At 38.8% G+C, this 18,789-nt stretch overlaps 2 protein-coding genes across 2 annotated transcripts in view; both read left to right on the top strand.

Annotated features, from left to right (window-relative positions):
- The window catches only part of LOC134839805 (ovarian-specific serine/threonine-protein kinase Lok-like), a 135,739-nt gene that overhangs the window by 87,755 nt on the left and 29,195 nt on the right, over nucleotides 1-18,789 (top strand). The gene's annotated exons all lie outside the window — the stretch shown is intronic.
- On the top strand, nucleotides 902-18,709 carry LOC134839430 (arylsulfatase J-like). Its single transcript, XM_063854976.1, has 9 exons — nucleotides 902-1,227; nucleotides 6,867-7,080; nucleotides 7,815-8,029; nucleotides 10,985-11,157; nucleotides 11,449-11,636; nucleotides 14,499-14,709; nucleotides 14,851-14,946; nucleotides 17,502-17,715; nucleotides 18,354-18,709. The coding sequence occupies exons 1-9, from the start codon at nucleotides 1,030-1,032 to the stop codon at nucleotides 18,429-18,431; spliced, it is 1,587 nt and encodes a 528-aa protein (XP_063711046.1). The 5' UTR covers nucleotides 902-1,029; the 3' UTR covers nucleotides 18,432-18,709.

The following is an 18,789-nucleotide window of genomic DNA, read 5'->3' as shown; positions in this document are numbered from 1 at the left end:
CTATGATTTTTTGTGGATTTGTAGTTATGAGGTGTAAATCTTGTCATTACTTAATACGGTTTTGTATTTTTTTACTGTCTTACTATTCCGGCTTTGTTTTAATTTCTCAGTTTTCTATAAAATTGGACAAACGAAGGAAACTTAGTTTTTTTTTCTCTGAATCGCAAGTGGTGTGAAGTTCTGCTTCGCCTCTGTCGTCAGATTCTGACATGACAATTAGACGTATATCAGTTCACCATTCAGGATCTATTATGCAATTTATGAAGTGAAACACCGTTTAATCCGGCGGAGGCTCAACAAACCGCCATATATTGAAGCCAAATTTGCATCAGAATAATGCAAATTACGTCAGAATTACGCAACAATTGCATTTAAAAAGAGAATTGTATAACCAGTGGCGTCCGCAGAAGTTTTTTATGGGGGGGGCAGTTTTTCGAAAAGTTTTGAAATTTTTGCGTACCTTTTTTTAGGTCGGCCGATTTGATTTTCCGAGCTCTCACAAATTACTAAAAAGACCCTGATTTATCAAAAAATTTCTGCGTCGCAGGCAAACTTTTTAAAAAACAGGCCAAAATTCGGAAGATTTTTGGAAAGTTTTGACAAAAAATGCGTTTTTTAGGCGCGCGCTTCCTCAAATTTAGTTATTTTGGGGCCAGCCCAAAATGGATTTTGTAAAGTTATACCAAAGGGGAATTTTTGGAGAAATTTGGCAACCAGAATTGATGGAGGAAGGACGCGATCGCCACCTCCTCCTCCCCCCCCTCCTCCTCGGCAAGCTACTGTGCATAACAATATTAATTTTCGTCTTGTTGGAATGGTAATCTTATTTTCGGCTTGTTAGCCTACCGTCGAAACGCCCAAAGTAAACCATCTTTATCTCGTTTGATAAGTTGAGACGATGAATTAGAAGAGTTGAATATTTGAAATTAAATATAAGGACCAAACTTCTGACACCGCTTTATCTAGCCTCATGATGAAAATAATAGAAATTGGACGCTGAGCATTCTTTGGATTACTCGAAACTTTAAAATGTTATTAACATCTTTCATCACTAAACCATTGATCCAAGTTTTGCTGTTAATATTAGTGTTCCAGGTTTCAAATGTTGCAACACAAATTTCAAAGCCCAATATTTTGTTCATCTTGATTGATGATTTGGGTTTCAACGATGTTTCATACCACGGAAGTGTTCAGACCAAGACACCCCACATAGACAAATTGGCGCAGGTAGGGAACGTCTAAAATTTGTTTTTACACAAGCATAGCTTGTGTTATAGTTTGAACTTTCTTTTTAGTCGCAAATATTGTTGCGATGCAATTGTTAAGACTAAATGTGTTCATTTTGAAAGTGCTCATTTTGATCCAGCTATTAAGTGTACAGCCAATGCTAAGGATATTAACACATACTATTGTATTGCAAATAGCACTTTAGCTTTGATGCATCATGGATCTGTAGCGTAGAGGTTGGGAAGGAGAGTAGCAGCAAAATAAGAGGGTTCGAACCGGGGCAGGGTCAAATGTTTTTAATGAATTTTTTCGTATACTAGTTTAAATGCGTCCGCTCTATAAATTGAGGCATGCTACTTGGTAAATTTCGTTTTTCAAATTGACTGGTACTGCTAATGCGTATAAATAGGCTTGTGTCACTTAGCAATTATGTAGCGTGCGTCACTCGATATTGGCGTGCGTCACTTATGAAATTTTTTAGACTGAAAGTTTAACTCATTCATTTTCACAGTAGCGTTATCGGTCATATTTTTGCTTGTGTATGCGAAGTGCAACTTCGCCTCTGTGTAAATTATTATATACCGTGAGCTAAAGAACTACGCCAAGCATTGAAGCCGCCGTAAGCTCAAGCGTCAGCGTTTTAAGTATTGTTATGAAAATGCAAATCGAAGCAAATTTCTGATTTTTTTTTTCAAAATTCACTGTCCTCAAAAATCGCTTCATGTTAAATGGCCAATTCTGATCGGCTGATAATTTTCACTTAGAACCAAGTTAACATCCTCCCCCCCCCTGCTTTGGCGGGGAGGATGTTAGCTTGGTCCCCTAATGTAAATAGTTCCTCAAAATTATTCAATTTAGTGCTTTGATGACGTCAATTTAAGTATCGAATAAGTTTGCGCGAATGAGGCAGGTTAATTACGTTTGAGAAAAAGTTTTATTAAAGTATCGAATAAATTTGAGCGATTTAGGCACGCTAATTACGTTCGAGAAAGTTTTAAAACGACCGACGGTTGCATTTTGAGTTAGTTTATTGCAGTATTTGTCTAAATTTTTTCTCTAACACTGCTTTTTACCGGGACCCTTCTATTACACTTGTACCGCTTTAAGTTTGCGAATAAAGGGATAGTTTTGGTATTTGTGCACAAGGTAGTTTCTGGATAACCTGAGTGGAAAACTTTTCAGTTGCTGTGCATTTTCAAGTTTAAAACAATAGCAGATAAATAAAAAAACTGCTCGTATGTCAGGGCAAACTCCTGAGTGTTCCTTTTGCCCCCTAATCCATATCGAATAATATTTTGGGAAACGAAGATACTAAAAAACTGTAATTTTTGGAGAAAATCAAAGATCAAGTGTGAAAAATGGATTTATTCGAAATTAGTACGACCGATTAGCTAGCCTCAATTCAATTTGGAACGATTTTGTTCACGCATAAATCATTCGCGTTACGCTTTCAGGATTATGAATTAATTCTTCAAAAATCGCATAAATTTTTCCAGAGCATCGCCAGATTGGCAATTTTCAAACTCCCAAAACTTTGCAAAATGATCGGAGGTAAAATATCTTTGTAAATTTGATTTTAGGAAGTCGATGTCTTCAATGGAGCATATTTTTTGGTCAAAAACTACTATTGTTTCGATCGCTAAAAATTGACTGAATAAAAAAACCAAACCAAGCGTAACTATTCCGTTTTCTCCGAAAGTCGGAACAAAAATGGTTGGTTGCTTGTTGCTGTGCAAGATTCAAGGCAAAAAAGCTTCGCTGAACAAAAACATGGAATGTGAGAACTAAAACGAAAATGGACTGTCCTTGCTAAAGTCAGTTAAAGCCTTCTGATTGCTAATTAAGTTAGTTAGGCAGAGTAGTTAAACGCTTCTGATAGCTCATCTTCTATAGGATGTCTAACTTATTTGTTCTAACTAATTTTCGTGGCTTTACAAATCAGTCCTCTTTATACAAAACAGTCCTGTACAAAATAGTCCGAAAAATTATATCAAAGTCCAGAAAAACAGTCCCAAAAAAGTTCAAAAAGTAGCCCGAAAAACAGTTCAATTGATAAAAGTGACAATTGTTCCAGAAACGGAGAAAATTTTGCTCGGATTTAAATTTTCTGAAATTAACTAATCCGGGTTATAGTTGGTATTATAGAAGAGAATATAAACCTACCTAGATAACAGCAGCGTCCACTAATTAAAAGCAATAATTCGCGAAACATAGAAGTAAACACAATTGAAAAATTGACTCTGTTTAATCCAGTTGAAACATACAGGTTTCCTAAGTTGTTTCTTTTTGCGAACACGGCATCACTCAGTGGAAACACTTCACTTACTATCAAAAGATTTTTTTCTTTTAAATAAAAATTACTAATTTATGAAGGGTGTGCATATAATAAACACCGAACACTGTCCGACAATTTGTTCCTTTCCTGGCACTGTGCATAAAGGAGTTGCAATGGACGTGTGCGTGCAAAAAAGGACTCATTTGAGATCGTTAAAGATCACTTTCACTTCCCCTATCCGGCTGATATCGAAAAAGTAAGTTCAGGAAAACGCTTAAAGCTGTAACATCAGTTTCGAATGTAACACCACGGCAGGTTATTTTTGCAGCCCAGGAAACAGTTGTTCATTTACCAAGTTACTCTTTTATTTAACCAGCTGTAAATAAACTTTCAAAACAAGACCAAAGATGGCAGAGTCAACTTTGCTGACTGGCTTTGAATTACCTCTGGCCCTACAGAAAACTCACGTTGGGAGCCGTTTTTTTGATACGATTCTGGTGCCCAAGATGATGATCAGCTTACTGTGTTCGCCACTTTACCTGGGCTAGAGATGCTTGTTCTGTCAGATGATTGGTTCTTCAATTGAACGTTTTTGACTGCTCCGAGTGCATTTTACCAAGTTTATAAATACACGCTTCTGTTCGAGGATGTCTTATACCTCTCGTTTACGCTCTGCTTTCCGATAAAAAGGAATCAACTTATTGTCGCTTTCTCAATGTGTTAAAAGTTGAGTCCCCTAAACGTTACAGTTGATTTTGAAGAAAGCTATGCGAAACTCAATGGCAGCTACCCATCAGAGAGCTAAAATTAAGTTTTTTTTCGATTTGAGTCAAAGCAATGAACTTAAGCTTCGTGAGCTTAATCGATTGCTTCTGTCAACAGCGTTTCTACCCGTAGAAGACGTCCCTGCTGAGTTCTGCAAGCTCTATCATCCGATGAAATTCATCGAATTTACAACTATTTGGAGGACAGATATGAGTAGACTGACTTTTCGAGGACGAAAGAAGCCCAGATTTGACAAAGAGCAATGGAGTTACCATCAAAGAGTATAAAACGAACTTCCTCGCACCATCATCGTTGTAGACGGTTGGAACAGCAAGTTTGTAAAGTTAATCAATAGCAAGCACCCTGCCTTTCCAAAACTCATCCGGAAGCTCAAGGCTGAACAGAAAAATAACGACATTTAATTGGGAAAAATGTATACAGGACAAAAAATAGCTAGACTTAAAAAAATTAAATACCAAAATCTCGGTAAAAATTTAATGACTATGATTAAGGCATATCAATCTGACGTTATCATTGGGTCTCTGAGGGGGTGTACTGATAATATTAAATTATGAACATATTTTTATTTTGTTATAAATTTATTCCGTATTGCCAAGCAAAAAGTTTTTCCAAGTTCGATTAATTTCCTTGATTTTCCAAAATTGAGCTAGGGTCTCGATTTGAAGATTGTTGAGAAGTGATTAGAAACTCGTCTCCGGAAGCTAATCCGAATAGCTGATACACAGTTTGGATTCATGCCCGGAAGAGGGCCAGTAGATGCGATCTTCGTAACAAGGCAAATTTGCGAGAAGTACTTGGCGAAAAGAAAGAAGCTACATTGGATCTTCATTGATTTGGAGAAGGCATTCGACCGTGTCCCGCGGACAATCATTGAGGCACTGCGGTACCAAGGAGTTCCAGAGCTACAAGTGCAGGTAGTTGTGGCTATGTATACTGGTTACACGAACAGCGGTACTTGTGGACGGTGAAATGTCTGAAGATTGAAGTCACAGTGGGAGTCCATCAAGGTTCTATCCTGAGCCCTCTGTTATTCATAGCAGTCATGCAGTACGTCACCGAGTCGATGCGAAGAAATGACATCATGGAGCTATTGTACGCAGATGATATTGCACTTCCGGGTGAAACAGTCGAAGAGGTGCTTGCAAAGTATCACGACTGGAAAACAGCAATGGAGCGCAAAGGCCTGAAAGTGAACGTTGGTAAAACTAAAGCTCTTAGTATGCCAGTGATGTCGAAGACCATTACTGCACTCGACCCCTGCAGTGTTTGTGGCAAGCGATTTGGTGCTAACTCCATCATGTGCACCATATGCAAAAAGTGGGTGCATAGGCGTTGCTCTGGGCTGCGCGGGAAGTTAGTCAAATTCACTGAATTTTTTCAATTCTCAGCGTGCACAGGCTGTCAGGACACTCAGCCTCGCACTGAAGAAGACTTTGGGGAACTCGAGCAAATCTGCAAATTCACCTATCTTGGCCATTGCATAGATGCAAGTGGTGATATGGAAGTCACTGTAACTGACAGGATACAGTCCTTGTGTACTCATGTGAAGCATGGACACTAAATGCGTTCGCTAAACAACGCATCACGTCTACTGAACGACGCATGGTGCGAATGATGTGTGGAGTCTCTCTAGCGGACCGTGTGCCAACCGGGCAACTTTTTGGGCGTTTGAATATCGATTGCCCTGTGCTCAGTGTGGTTGAGACCAGTCAATTGAGATGGTCCGGTCATGTTATGCGAAGAGATACCGCAGACCCGTTTCGTCTGGCACTCGACCTGGAAGTGGAAGGAAAGAGACCCAAAGAAAACTTGGATATGTGAAGTGGAGAGCTTGATGAAAACACGCCGGCTCAGGAAAGAAGACACCCTCAAACGGGAATCATGGCGCTCGGCAATTCAGGGGCTCCCCGCCGACCTCAGTAGACTGGGACAAGGCGGAAGGAAATGATGATGATGATGATGATGATGATGATGATGATGATGATGATGATGATGATGAGCTAGGGTCGATTTGAAACTGGCAAAATATTGGATACATACAAGGTTTTGATTTCTTTTCCTCCTCACCCAACTTTCTAAGTTTGAGTCCATTTTTCTGTGGCCGTTAATTCGATCCTTAGATTTCTAGAGTTTGAGGCTTACGCTTTAACCATTATACCATGAGGCCTTTGATTTAGATCTGAGTTTTTGTTCTAAATTTAGTTCTTCAACTACGCTCATCTTTGATGTTCCAAAGTGCAAATCATCGCTATCAGCGCCAAACGATCAGCGTCAAAAACTCAAATGGTTTTGGACTGTTTTGTATGGGACTACTTTTTTAGGACTTTTTTTGCTGCTTTGTATGGGACTGTTTCGCTTGGGACTGTTTTGTACGTGCACCCTAATTGTGCATAGAAAGAACACATACAAATTTCATTCCCACTTTCTCCGAATTACCGCAAAATACCAATATCTGATGCTTTGTGGCATGATGAAACTGGAAAAATATTAACTCATGCGATACAAATATGCTTTCAAAGGTAGTAGTCGAACCACCAGTAGATAATATATTATTATTGACGGTCCTTGTTTTGACTAGTATGGTACAGTGCTGCACCGCCACTACACCCAACCAGTGTGCAGTCCGTCCAGGGGTGCCCTGATGACCTCCAAATATGCGATCAACATTGGGCTGCAGGACGGGGTCATAGAAGGAGCCGTTCCAGCTGGGGTGTCCTTGGACGAGCGATTCATGCCCGAATACTTTAAGGATATCGGATACGACACTCACGCGGTCGGAAAGTGGCATGTTGGTAAGTCCATCGTGATTGAGGTTCTAAAGAAAATGATGGAGAAAATTGATGATGACCAAAACTTACTTTGATACAAACAACAGCTTGCGGTCGATTGTGCGAAGTTGTCTGCAGCTTCCTACCAATGAAACAGAAAGGCAAAATTAATGTTCTGATTTTCAAAGAAAACTAAATTTTTATGCTTGGTGTGATTGTTTTTATTCAGTCAGTTTTTGGCGATCGAAATAATAGTTTTCAACATGAAAATTTTGTTCCCCATTGAAGATATCGAGTCCCTGAAATCAAATGTAAAAAGATATTTTACTTCCAAGTTTTTGCAAAGTTTATGGAGTTTGAAAATTGCCCATTTGGCTATCCGCTGGACCAATTTATGTGCGATTTGAAGGTTGCATTCATAGTACGGAAAAACGTAATGCGAATTATCCCGCTTTTTTATGACTCAAACTTTCACACTTGATCTTTGATATTATCCAAAGTGTATAGCTTTTCAATATTTTCTCTTCCCAAAAACTTCTCGACATGGATTAAGGGGCTGTCGGAACATTCAGGGCGTTGACCTGATATAGGAGCAGTCTTGTTCTGCATTGGTTTCCTTTCTCGGGCCATGAAATTTCATTTTCCTTGCCAATGTTTTTACTGTTTGTCAATGTTTTGCCAATGTTTTTATTGTTTGCAGCTTTCTGTTTTACTCTGCTCTTTTATGTCGTTACTCAATTGGTTTAATGTTGTTCCAGGGTATTTCCAAGAACCCTACTTGCCAACCAGACGTGGTTTCGATACGTTCCTAGGGATGTACGAAAGTGGGATAGACTACTATATGCACACAAGAGAGACTGAGGGCTTCTGGGGATTAGACATGCACTGGGATATGGGGTGCAACTACTCGGAACCCATGTGGGACCTGTACGGAGACTATGCTACTGATTTGTTCACACAGCATGCTCGGATCGTAAATCAATTTGCCAGAATTCAAATGTTTAAAGTCCATTTTGAACCTGCGGTCAAACAATATTTTCCAAATTTGTTGTTCAAGATTGATGATCTTTGCACATTTGGAGTTTTTGATTGGCAAAACGTGCATCGCAAAGGTAATTAAGAGTCGACGAACGTAGTAGAGACTCCTTTATAGGCCGTAATAATTTTTTTGTTTTTTGTTCCGACCATTGAAAAAAGGGGAGGAACTTAGTATTCGGGTGTGTTTTAGTTTTTTTATTTTTGTTTTATTCGGCGCTCCAGTTTCCGACAACCAAGAGTTTGTTCAGTGGATGTTTCCTAAGGTGTCGAGAAGTGCAAGGAACTCATGAAGTCTGTTCGCTTGCTCGAAGACCCCTAGTTGGAGCTCCACCTTCTTCGCAGCTGCGCTGCACTTCCGAAGATCATCTTCAGCCTTTGGACCTGCGACCCCAGCTCCCTCTCCTCGCCCCTCTCAGATTTCTACAGCGCTGTCCACAGTGCTCTTGAAGCAAAAACCGGTTTTCGAAGGGAGGCATTGTGCTGCCCATCGTCTCCAAGCTCTGCAATCCCGCGTTTCTAGGCAGTTATGTCGACACCAAGACCCTCGCTAACCAGATCATAACCAACCCCTCCCAGCAAGCCTCGGCTCTGTGCAGAATTGTGTCTCCGCGCTCCAAGGCCACGAACCACTATTCAGTCTGTCCGATGTTCTTTCGCCCCCAAAGCTCAAACCAAGCTCACCGACATCGTCAGTGGCGCCAGCTGGCGTGAGTGTCTGCTTCGGCTACCACGGAGTGAGAAAAGGCAAGGTTGTTGTCCTGTTCTCTGGCCAATAGTGGCGACTGGATTCCGGCTGTCCCGTTGAAGGCACTCGGTCTCTCCTTGTCTGCCGCTGAGTTCAGAGTCGCCTTGTGTTTCCGACTAGGCATACCTCTCTTAAGCGAAGAGTCCTCATGCCATAATTGCTCCAAGAGCTTGGATGTCTTCAGCGACCACGCCCTCGCCTGTTCCTCCGATGGTGACCGCATCCACCGCAGCGACCGTTTACGCGACACTATTTACAACCTTGCCTCCTAAGCCGCCCTTTCTCCAGTCCTTGTCAAAACCCGTCCTTGTTCTCGTTCAGGCGACATTTTCCTACCTTGCTAGTCTCGTGGTCGTCCCGTCGCTCTGGAAGTCACCGTTATAAGTTCCCTGCAACCTGCCACCCTCTCCCATGCTGGAACTTCTGCCGGTTACGCACTTAAAATTTCTGACGACCAAAAGGTTGCCAAACATGCCTCAGCCTGCTATGAGGTAGGTGTCACTTTCATTCCTCTATCCGCTGAAGCTCTCGGTGACTGGTCCCCATTAGCCACCAAGAGTATCTGCCGTTGCCATGTCGCCTCTATGGCTGCCTTTCGCTGCGCCAACCGTGATAAGAACGACATTACAATGTTTCGAAAAAGTTTTCCCAGTGTTGAGAAAAACCGGTTGCAAATTTTTGATTTTTTGTCTTTGTTCGAGCGAATAAAGCAAGCTAGCAGGCTCAAATCTGATTAAATAGGAGAAATTTAAAATTGAAGCCCGAAAAAGTTAGTTTTAAGCTCGTCAAATTAATATTTTGAGTTTTGGTAACTGGCGGATGAAAAATTCTGCTTCGGAAAATTGCCGTGTTTTTTTTTTATTCTTCGACTCTTCAATCTGAGCCTGAATTGGTAAATAATCGGCCTTAATCTAGGCCTGGTGTTTCGTGGTGCTAACTTACTAGTTATATACCGTCTGATGGAAACCTCTAAAACCATTAAAATCTCAGATCCTTACCTGGACTTGATTACTTATCAAAAACTTATGAATATCACTCCTTTTTCTGGAAGTCCGTTTTAAAATCAGCCGCTCGCTCCCTTATGTTAGACGGGTTAGGATGGAGGCCATCCTCACTCATGTTTTTTTTCGGAACGTGAAACGTCGATGACTGTAATATAGCACGCTTAGCTCTCTGGTGATATCCTTCTAGCAATCATTGAATCTACTGATCGTTGCGTATTTTCCTTTTTTTCTAATTAGTTACTTCAGTCCAACATAAATCCATTGCGTTGTAGGGCTCTGAATAAATAATACTTTTCATCAGAAACCACTACAGGGCTCATCAGCGGTTTTGACGATTTATCGTACAGATTGTTCGTGCTTCCCATAATCGTGTTTTTTTTAAAGATCGCTTCATTTTTTTGTTAAAATAAAGGCAAACTCCAGTATCGAGCGCAAAAATGTAAAGGTCACGAAAAATGTGGTCGACTTCCTGTTTCGAAAGTTTTAATATACAGATTTCTCAGCGGAATAAAAAGTTAATCTATTGATAGTTTTGTCAAATTGGGTCAATTCAATCATATAAGTTTCAATCATGCTTTGTCCTAGAAATTCAATGAGCTTTATAGTCTTCTATTTTTCCTTTGAAGTTATTAGTTGATTTTTTTGTTAAAAAAAAGAGTCAAGTCAGTGTTTTTTTTACGTTAGCTGCGTCCATTGACTCTTTCCTAGCTGTCTGTTCGCTATGTTTTTGAATTTGTGGTTTTATTCTAATTTTTTTCGGCTCATTTTTGGTTTTATTTAAATGATTTTTACTTGTATTACGTGTATTTCCTAGTACAGTGTGATATTTACAACTCAGACTACATGGATTTGTTTTGCGTTCCAACTAAGTTTTAGTATGAATTTTAGTTGAAAAATAATTCATTTTTCACTTAGAATTCGTGTTGTTTTTTTTCAGATTTTGTCGGCTGAGTTTCTGATTAAGTAGTTTTTCCAATTTTCACCTAATTTGCTTAAAATTTTCACGCTAACTTTCGGTTTTTCAGAGAAAGGTCGGGAATCTTGAAACGCGAGATGTCTACAGCAAAGCGCCGCCTTCCAATTATAGTCTTCCCAGCACTTTCACAATCTTTAATCCGCATTCTGTTTTCATGTTGCTCAGATGATAGAGATGCGAGACCAGTCCAAGCCCTTCTTCCTCTACCTCTCCCACAGGGGGGTCCATAGTCCCACCCAGGGCAAGACATCACTCATCCACAGATTCCACGGAGTATACAATGACACCAGGAGAGACTACCTCACTCAGGTGGCCGCAGTGGACGACTCAGTGGGAAGGTGCGGTTAAGTGAAGTGAAGTGATAACATATATACACTAGTCCATTCCTTCTTAGTGTTACGTTAAACCCATTCAATATATAATATATGTACTTGAATATGCAAGGGCCATAATGTTATATGTTTTTTTAGTATCTAGATGATGAAAATAAAGATATATAGTTGAAGCGAACTGCACAAAATGGTTTTTTCCTTCAACAAAACTAACAAAATTGGCGGGGGTGGGAAATAAATTTTTTTGGCTCCATGAATCAAATTAACTGTCTCATGTTTGATTTGATCCCTCTTAAGTATGGTAGCAGTTCTGGAGCAAGAGGGAATTCATGATGATACCATAATAGTTGTGGCCTCCGACAATGGCGGCCAAATTTGTACACTGTGTGGTCAGTCAAATTATCCTTTGAGAGGAGCGAAGCGCAACAACTTCGAAGGTGGTGTCAGAACGCCCGCAATAGTATCGGGGCCTGGAATTCCATCAGGTAGATTTTATTCATCTTAGTAGACAACTGGGTTGTACTAAACTTTTAAAAAATTCTCTCCCATTAGTCCAGATTTCTGTTTTTGCTATTCTTTCAGTAACGCAAGGTGAAGTGCGAAGTGATATGTTTCCCAGTTATTTGGACCAATTTTGATTGATTTATGAGCCGAAATAATTTTTCGCTCACGCTACGCTTTAATATAAAACTGGTGAATAGCGCGCACCAATTATCCCGTTTCGCAATATTCGAACCCCCATATTTTTACATATGCGAGAGCAAATGTCTTGTTATTGGGAACTAGATCTTTTCATTTAACAATTTTTCATGAATCTCGGCCGGACTTTGTTTTCTTTTCCACAAAGTGTCAATGTATGCATGTATACCTCTCTATTTTATGCAATTCGGACACCATTCAGGCCTTATGTTTAGAGGTAAAGCATGCGAATGCTGAACATAATATCTTGGGTACGAGACCCCGCCCGACCTTGTTTTTTCACGTGTCTGTACAAAACAGTCCCATACAAAACAGTCCAATACAAAACAGTCCGGAAAAGTATGAAAATGAACGAAAAAATAGTCCGATACAAAACAGTCCGAAAAACAGTCCCAATTAATAATTGTTTTAACAAGCCGGCAGGCCGAGAATTGTTTTTTGTTCAACAAACATAATGAACAAAATAGTGACCGCCGCAGTCGCGCCAACGTGTTGCGAGCTTGCCAACAGAGGGTAGGACTTAATACGAGATTCGATTTATGTTATATTGACTTACTCACCCCATTTTTTGTCACTTGAAATGCAAAATTAGATTGTTTTGTTTGCGTTTTAAAATATAGGGCGTAAAAACTTCGAATTTCGAAGTTTTTTATCTTAAATTTTTTATGAAATCATTTTGTCTTCGGCTCAACTTGCGTCTGCAATTTTTTGTAGGTCGTTCTAAAAAAGAATTTTCTCTCGACTGACTTGCTTCCGCCGCATTATCTGTCTGTTAATTTACAAGGCTGTCTTTGTGTTGTATAGCAACTGTTGTGAAGCTTCCGCTTTGCTTGTGATGAAATAAGTGTTTATGTTTGTTGCAATCCAACAAAGACTTGTTATTGCTTTCCTTTTTTTATCGCTGAGCGGATTATTCGGTTTTAAAAGTTTCGGCGAACACGTTATCGACTTAGTGCCGCTTGAAGGGATTGGATCAGGGGCGGATCTAGGATTTTCTCGAGGGGGGGGGGGCGGATTTTCAAAAAATTTTCCAAAATTTTGACGACCTTTTTTTTTTTTAGGTCGACCAAATTGATTTTTATTTTTCGCGCTCTCCTAAAGCACTGTTTTGCGCTTATTTTGGCAAAAATTTTCTGCGCCGCAGGCAAATTTTTTTGAAAAAACAGTCAAAAAAGCCGTTTTTGGGCACTTTTTGAAAAATTTTGTAAAAATAATGCGTTTTTTTGGCGCGCGCTCCCCCTCAAAAATAGCATGTATTGGCGCCGAAGGCGCCTAAAATTTTAGGGTCGGTCGGCCAAAAATGGATTTCTGAAAAAGTATCAAAGGGGGGACCCTTTGGGTCGGCAGGGGGTCAAATCCCTGAGGGGGGGGGGGGCGTCCGCCCCCCCCCCCTTAATCCGCCCCTGGATTGGATACTTTTATCCATGTGCAAGCTGAATTCATGTGCAAAGTTTGAAGTAATCAACTTCAGATGTTTTCGAATTATCGGGCGTCTTCCCAATTTTGTCGGATGATTTGTTGATTGATATTTTCCCCATGCTTACTGCCAGCAATTGTTTTAATCAATAGGTTTCCCGCAAAATAAATTTCAATCGAGAAGAGCGTCTGAAGATTTCAATAAGCCTAGTTATCGATATTTTTCTAATACTTTCTTTGTCTACTACTAATGGCCAGCTTGCCATGATCTGTTTGTGATGTATCACAAGTGGTGCGAAGCTCTGCTTCGCCGTTGTCCTAAAATTGATCGCAGTCGAAATATCTTTTTAATTTTGAGGCCAGGACATTTAAGCCGTTCAGAGTGAATCAATGTTTTGTTTTGACTGCTCCTTAACTAGTTCCGAATAATTTTTTGGTAAAGATAAACTAAATTTTAGTTTTGATAAACTAAGAACGCTATTTTCCTTCAATTGCCAATCTGAAATATAAATTACTATTAGTTGGAATTAATGTGAGCAATTTTCTGCCTCAATTTAATTTAGATTTAGTTTAGTTCAGAACAATTCTCCATTTAAAAAAAAATTTGTTTGATAAAAGGAAGGCTAACTCCACTATGGAACAGGAAAAGTGTAAAGGTCACAAAAAACGTGATCGGCTTCTAGTATTGAGTTTTCTCAAATTGAGTTAATTTTATCAAAAAGTGTTATTCATTATTCGTTTTTTTTTGCTGTGTCTTTGCGTTCATTGGATCTGTTCCAATTGTCTGTTAACTGTTTATTAATTCGTGCTCGTATGATCGATAAATTTCAAAAAGGCGCGTAAATTAGTCAAGGAACTTGGTCAAATTGACAGTTTTTGAATTTGAACTAAGGGAATCGTTCTCTTCATTGGGATATTTTTGTTCCCATCGCCGAAATTGGTCTAAAAAGCTATCTCAAGCATAAATATTCCGTTACTTTTTAGGAATTCATAATAAAATCCACCCGAGCACAAGTATTCCGACACTTTTTTCTTAGCAGGAACAATACGTTTCGATAAATTCAAATGTACACGTTATGAACGAACGGAATTTGTAATAATATATGATATTGTGCTCGGTATTATAGCGATCATAGTTTTTTTTATGTACATAAACCGTTGAACCAAATAATCTGAAGTATTGCTCTCACACAACTTGGAATTTTGGAAATTACAATGAAATTTGATTTCAGGCAAGCTGTATTCTGATTACTTTCACATCACCGATTGGCTGCCCACACTGCTGGAAGGAGCAGGTGGTAACCCAGAAAACCTCCCGGATGATATAGATGGAATGAGTCAGTGGAGTGAAATGACCAGTGAGGATTTTGGTGGTCGGAGAGGGCCAAGGGACGAGGTGCTTGTTAATATATATGAGGAGTACGGGGAATCAGCGATCATTGTGTAAGTTTCAAGTTTGTATTTCAGCCAGATTCTGACGTAGAGGATCCTCTGGAACCACTTGGGACGTCAATTTAAAAATTATGATTTTTTTTAAAATTCATTTTAATATTCAAGTAGTTACATGAAGTTTTTGTGTCAAAGAGGCGACTACAAACTGCATCACGTGACGTCTGGGATGTTAGATGGATCTCCATACGATTGGTCATACTCAGTTGGACCACTGAACGAAACTGACAGGTACGCAGTCCGCTTTTTAATCCGACCACCTCTCGAAGAGGGAAGGAACTATGGCGTAGGGGGGTTTGTTTTTCCCGAATGATTAATCGCCCTTACGTCAAGAAAATCTCGTAGGACTCATGTGTGATATCGCATTGAAGCCTTATTGGCCCTGATTCAGATTATGTGAATTTTGAGCGGATTCCGCAACAGGACAAAAACAGTATTGCCGCGGAATCCGCAACCGTTTTCTTTGATTTTCTTTGGTGTTTTGGATTCCACGGACAAATAGCTAAAACACTTAATTGCTCAAAATCGTTCCAAAAACAGGCAACCCAATCCGCAACACAATTTGTGGAATCCGCAGCAAATTTACGGAACAGTTTGTGGAATCCATATCCAAATAATAATTGATGTGTTTAGTAAAATTAAGCTGTCGTGGAATCCATAAATGCAAGTAGAATCCGCAAATTATAAGCGGAATCCACATAAATTTGCGGAATCTACTTACTTTTTTGCGGAATTCTGAACAACCCGTTTTATTCGCTTGTTGCTGAATCCGCAACAAAACCAATGTGCAGACAAAATTTACGTTACAAAATTTTGTGTGTGGAATTCACGGAAATTTTGTAAATGGCGACCATTTACTTTTTGGACCATGTTTAAAGCATTCTCTGGTTTCCTGTGATTTACAGACACCAAATTGTGTGCCTATCCAGTGAACAGTTTGGCCTCCTAATGGTTCCTTGTGTAATTATACTTGACTTTTTTCTTTTTTTTTAAAAATAATAACCGGTTCCCAAATTTTGCGGCGTAATATCTAATTCAGTCTTATTCAATCTAATTCTTTGCTCTAAAAAACCTCAGAAAAACTAGAAAAATTGTTTTAATTAAAATATATATATTTTTTCACAATTGTATTCCTGGGATCAGTGAGATCGTAGTTTTCGGTGGTATATCTGGAGCAACTGGCTCTCCCTTTTTGCTTAAAAATTGATCTTAAAAAATGGAAAACGTACGTTTGATCAAGAGTCGATGAACGTAGTTTAGATTCTTATAAATGTCGCAATGATTTTTTTGTTTATTTTTCCAGCAAAAGTCTTAAAATGTGTTCAGGTGCAGTTTCAATTTTTCGCGGTTTGAGTTTTGATCTCTTTTTAAATTCAATTCATTTTCTTTCTTAAAAAGAAGGCAACTTCCACTATTAAACAGCAAAAGTGAAAAGGTCACGAAAAACGTGATAGAAATCTAGTTTCGAAAGTGTTGTTTAACACAGATTTTCTAGCGAAATAAGAAATTTACCTGTCAATACAGCGTTTTCGAACTGTTAATTTTAGCAAAACATATTAATCATAAAGTGTTCTCGAAATTCAAAAGGCTTTAAGGTCATCTTTTTTTTCTTTGAAATTCAAAAGTTGAGATTGTTTCGAAAAATAAGGCACTATTTGTTTTTTTTTTTGCGTTCATTGACTAGTTTCCAACTGTATATTGTTATGTTTTTTTTCAGATGTATATAAAATGCATATAAGGACTAGTAGGTTTTTAAGGAGCCCAAATTTAACATGTCATTTGAAATCTGGACGAAAGCTGTGAAATTAGATTGGGCTAATAGCTGAAAGATAACTGAAAGATCTCCTTAGGCAAACCCGTATTTGTTTTTTTACCCTTGCGATAAGCAAGGGTATTGCAATCGGTTACTAGACTTTTCCGTAAATAACTTAGTTCACAGAATGGTTAATTTTATACGATGTTAATTTCAAGACTTAAATAAATTTAATAAAAGTTGATTTTTTTCGGATTCATGGTTTTCAGCCTAGTTTCTTCCGGTTCCTTCTCCGTTTTTTAAGTCAGGTTGTATATTTTTGGTTTTGTTTTTTATCGGCTTCCTTGGTAAAACATGGATTTTCTTTTGATTTTAAAGTGTTTTTGATCTTAGTGAAAGTTCTGTAATATGTCATTTTGCCCAGTCTGATTTTGAATAATTTAATCTTTTTTCAAATTTTATTTTCGGTTACACGGTTTCGGTGTATGTTTTGTCCGCTTAGTCAACTTATATTGCGTAGTTTCGAGGGCAAAAGCTCCTGTTTGACAAAATCAGTTGTTATGAAAATGTATGGGATTTCATTTCTTATTTTCAAATTTGCTAAATTTTTAGTATCTTGACAATAACTTATCCATTTTCAAAAATTTGGTACCAACAAAAAGACTGATTACTACATTGTGTGTCTGAGTAATTTCCTTGTCTCCTTTCACCTTTCTCTACCTTCAAAGGTTCTTCGAACATTTTACCGGGGGAATGTCAGACTACCTCGCCAAAACTTAAAATAAGATTTCAATGGAAAGAGCAGGTATAAAGGATCTGTTATGTATAGTCGCTCCACCCTATTTAAAGGCAAAAAGCTCTGGCCTCAATAACGGCCATTTGGAAACTAGGCTGAAACTAGCCGAGTTTCCTTCTTGACTTCCGTCTCTTTTTCTATTCTTTTTCTTGTGACGCACTGTTTTGTTGTATCTTGAGTGTTGCGAAAATCTGCTTCGCCTCTGTGTCTTCTATTGATTCTGTCTGCTTATTTCAGAGACCGCATCTACGTCAGAAACGGTTGGAAGTTACCTGTAGTAGAATGCAATGTTCCCCAGAATTACTCAGAATGCACATTTCAAGATGGCGAGGAGGGGGTTTGTCTTTTCAATATCCAAGAGGATCCATGCGAATACAACAATCTTGCACCCACTCACCCCGAGATAGTGACGCAGCTAATGGCCAGATTGGAGCACTTCAACAGCACCATGGTATGGCCAAGTCAAATCACCGACTTACCGATTTAAGAAGATAAATCTTTTTCTGAAGATGGGAGCTTGCTTCACTCATTTGAGAAAAGGACACTTCGATTGTACAAAAAAAGATCAATCTTTTGTTAGCTAATACACGCCTAAACTGATATTACATGAACTCTATCTAGTGAAGCGCATGAAGCTCAAGCCTTTTAAATCCATGCAAAAGCAAAGGATGTTAATAAATGCAATATGAATAGCCGGTTGCTGTGAAAGAATGAGACAATGTTCCGACAAGTGATATAAGTACAGCAGTTACAAACCAGAAAAATCTGTTTTTCTCGGCACATTTTTTTGGAATTCGAATCACGACCAATAAAGCTGTAATGTGATGACACTTGGCTCCTACGAGAAATCCTTTCCTTTCTAAAATCAGTCGGAAAAACAAGCCCTACGCCGTATACTCCCCACATGGCGAAGTATTCGAAGCAGTATATAACTAATAAGAATTTTGTCTTCGATATAATTGAGTTACCAGAATAATTTATCGGCTTTCATAATATAACAAGATCTGTAAGTTACCACTCTGATGGTGCATATAAAATGAGGAAGATCAATAATTGTTACTAGATATGCGTTACAAATGCAATTTTCAGGTGCCGTCAATCATCAAGCCCCCAGATGTGAGAGCGAATCCTGCTCTGAGAGGCAATGTTTGGGGCCCATGGGAATGAAACAATTTGGTATCGATGAGATACTTACTGAAATGCTTTCAAATTGATTGTGTGCCTAATACTGGTTCCATTTTGGTGTATATATTCTAACAGATGAAATTAAAAATTATCCATTCTTCTAATCCGCGTATGGTGTTTCTGATATTGTGTTCTTTTGACCCGCAACTGATGAAAATTTTACAATCTGATGAAAATTATTTTTCAGCTGGAGTGTATCTGAAAAAAAATGTCTCCGCTTTTTATTTCGGCTATAAAGTGAGAAGGAACTTGCATTTGAGCGTGTTATATTTCCCCCGCTTTTTAAGAGTCAATGAACGTTGTTCAGATCCTTGTACCGGTTATGATGATTTTATTTCGT

The sequence above is a fragment of the Symsagittifera roscoffensis genome, chromosome 2, assembly GCF_963678635.1.
Source record: "Symsagittifera roscoffensis chromosome 2, txSymRosc1.1, whole genome shotgun sequence".
NCBI lineage: Eukaryota > Metazoa > Xenacoelomorpha > Acoela > Convolutidae > Symsagittifera > Symsagittifera roscoffensis.
The sequence above is the reverse complement of the archived record's forward strand: the minus strand, read 5'-3'. Positions and strand labels throughout refer to the sequence as shown.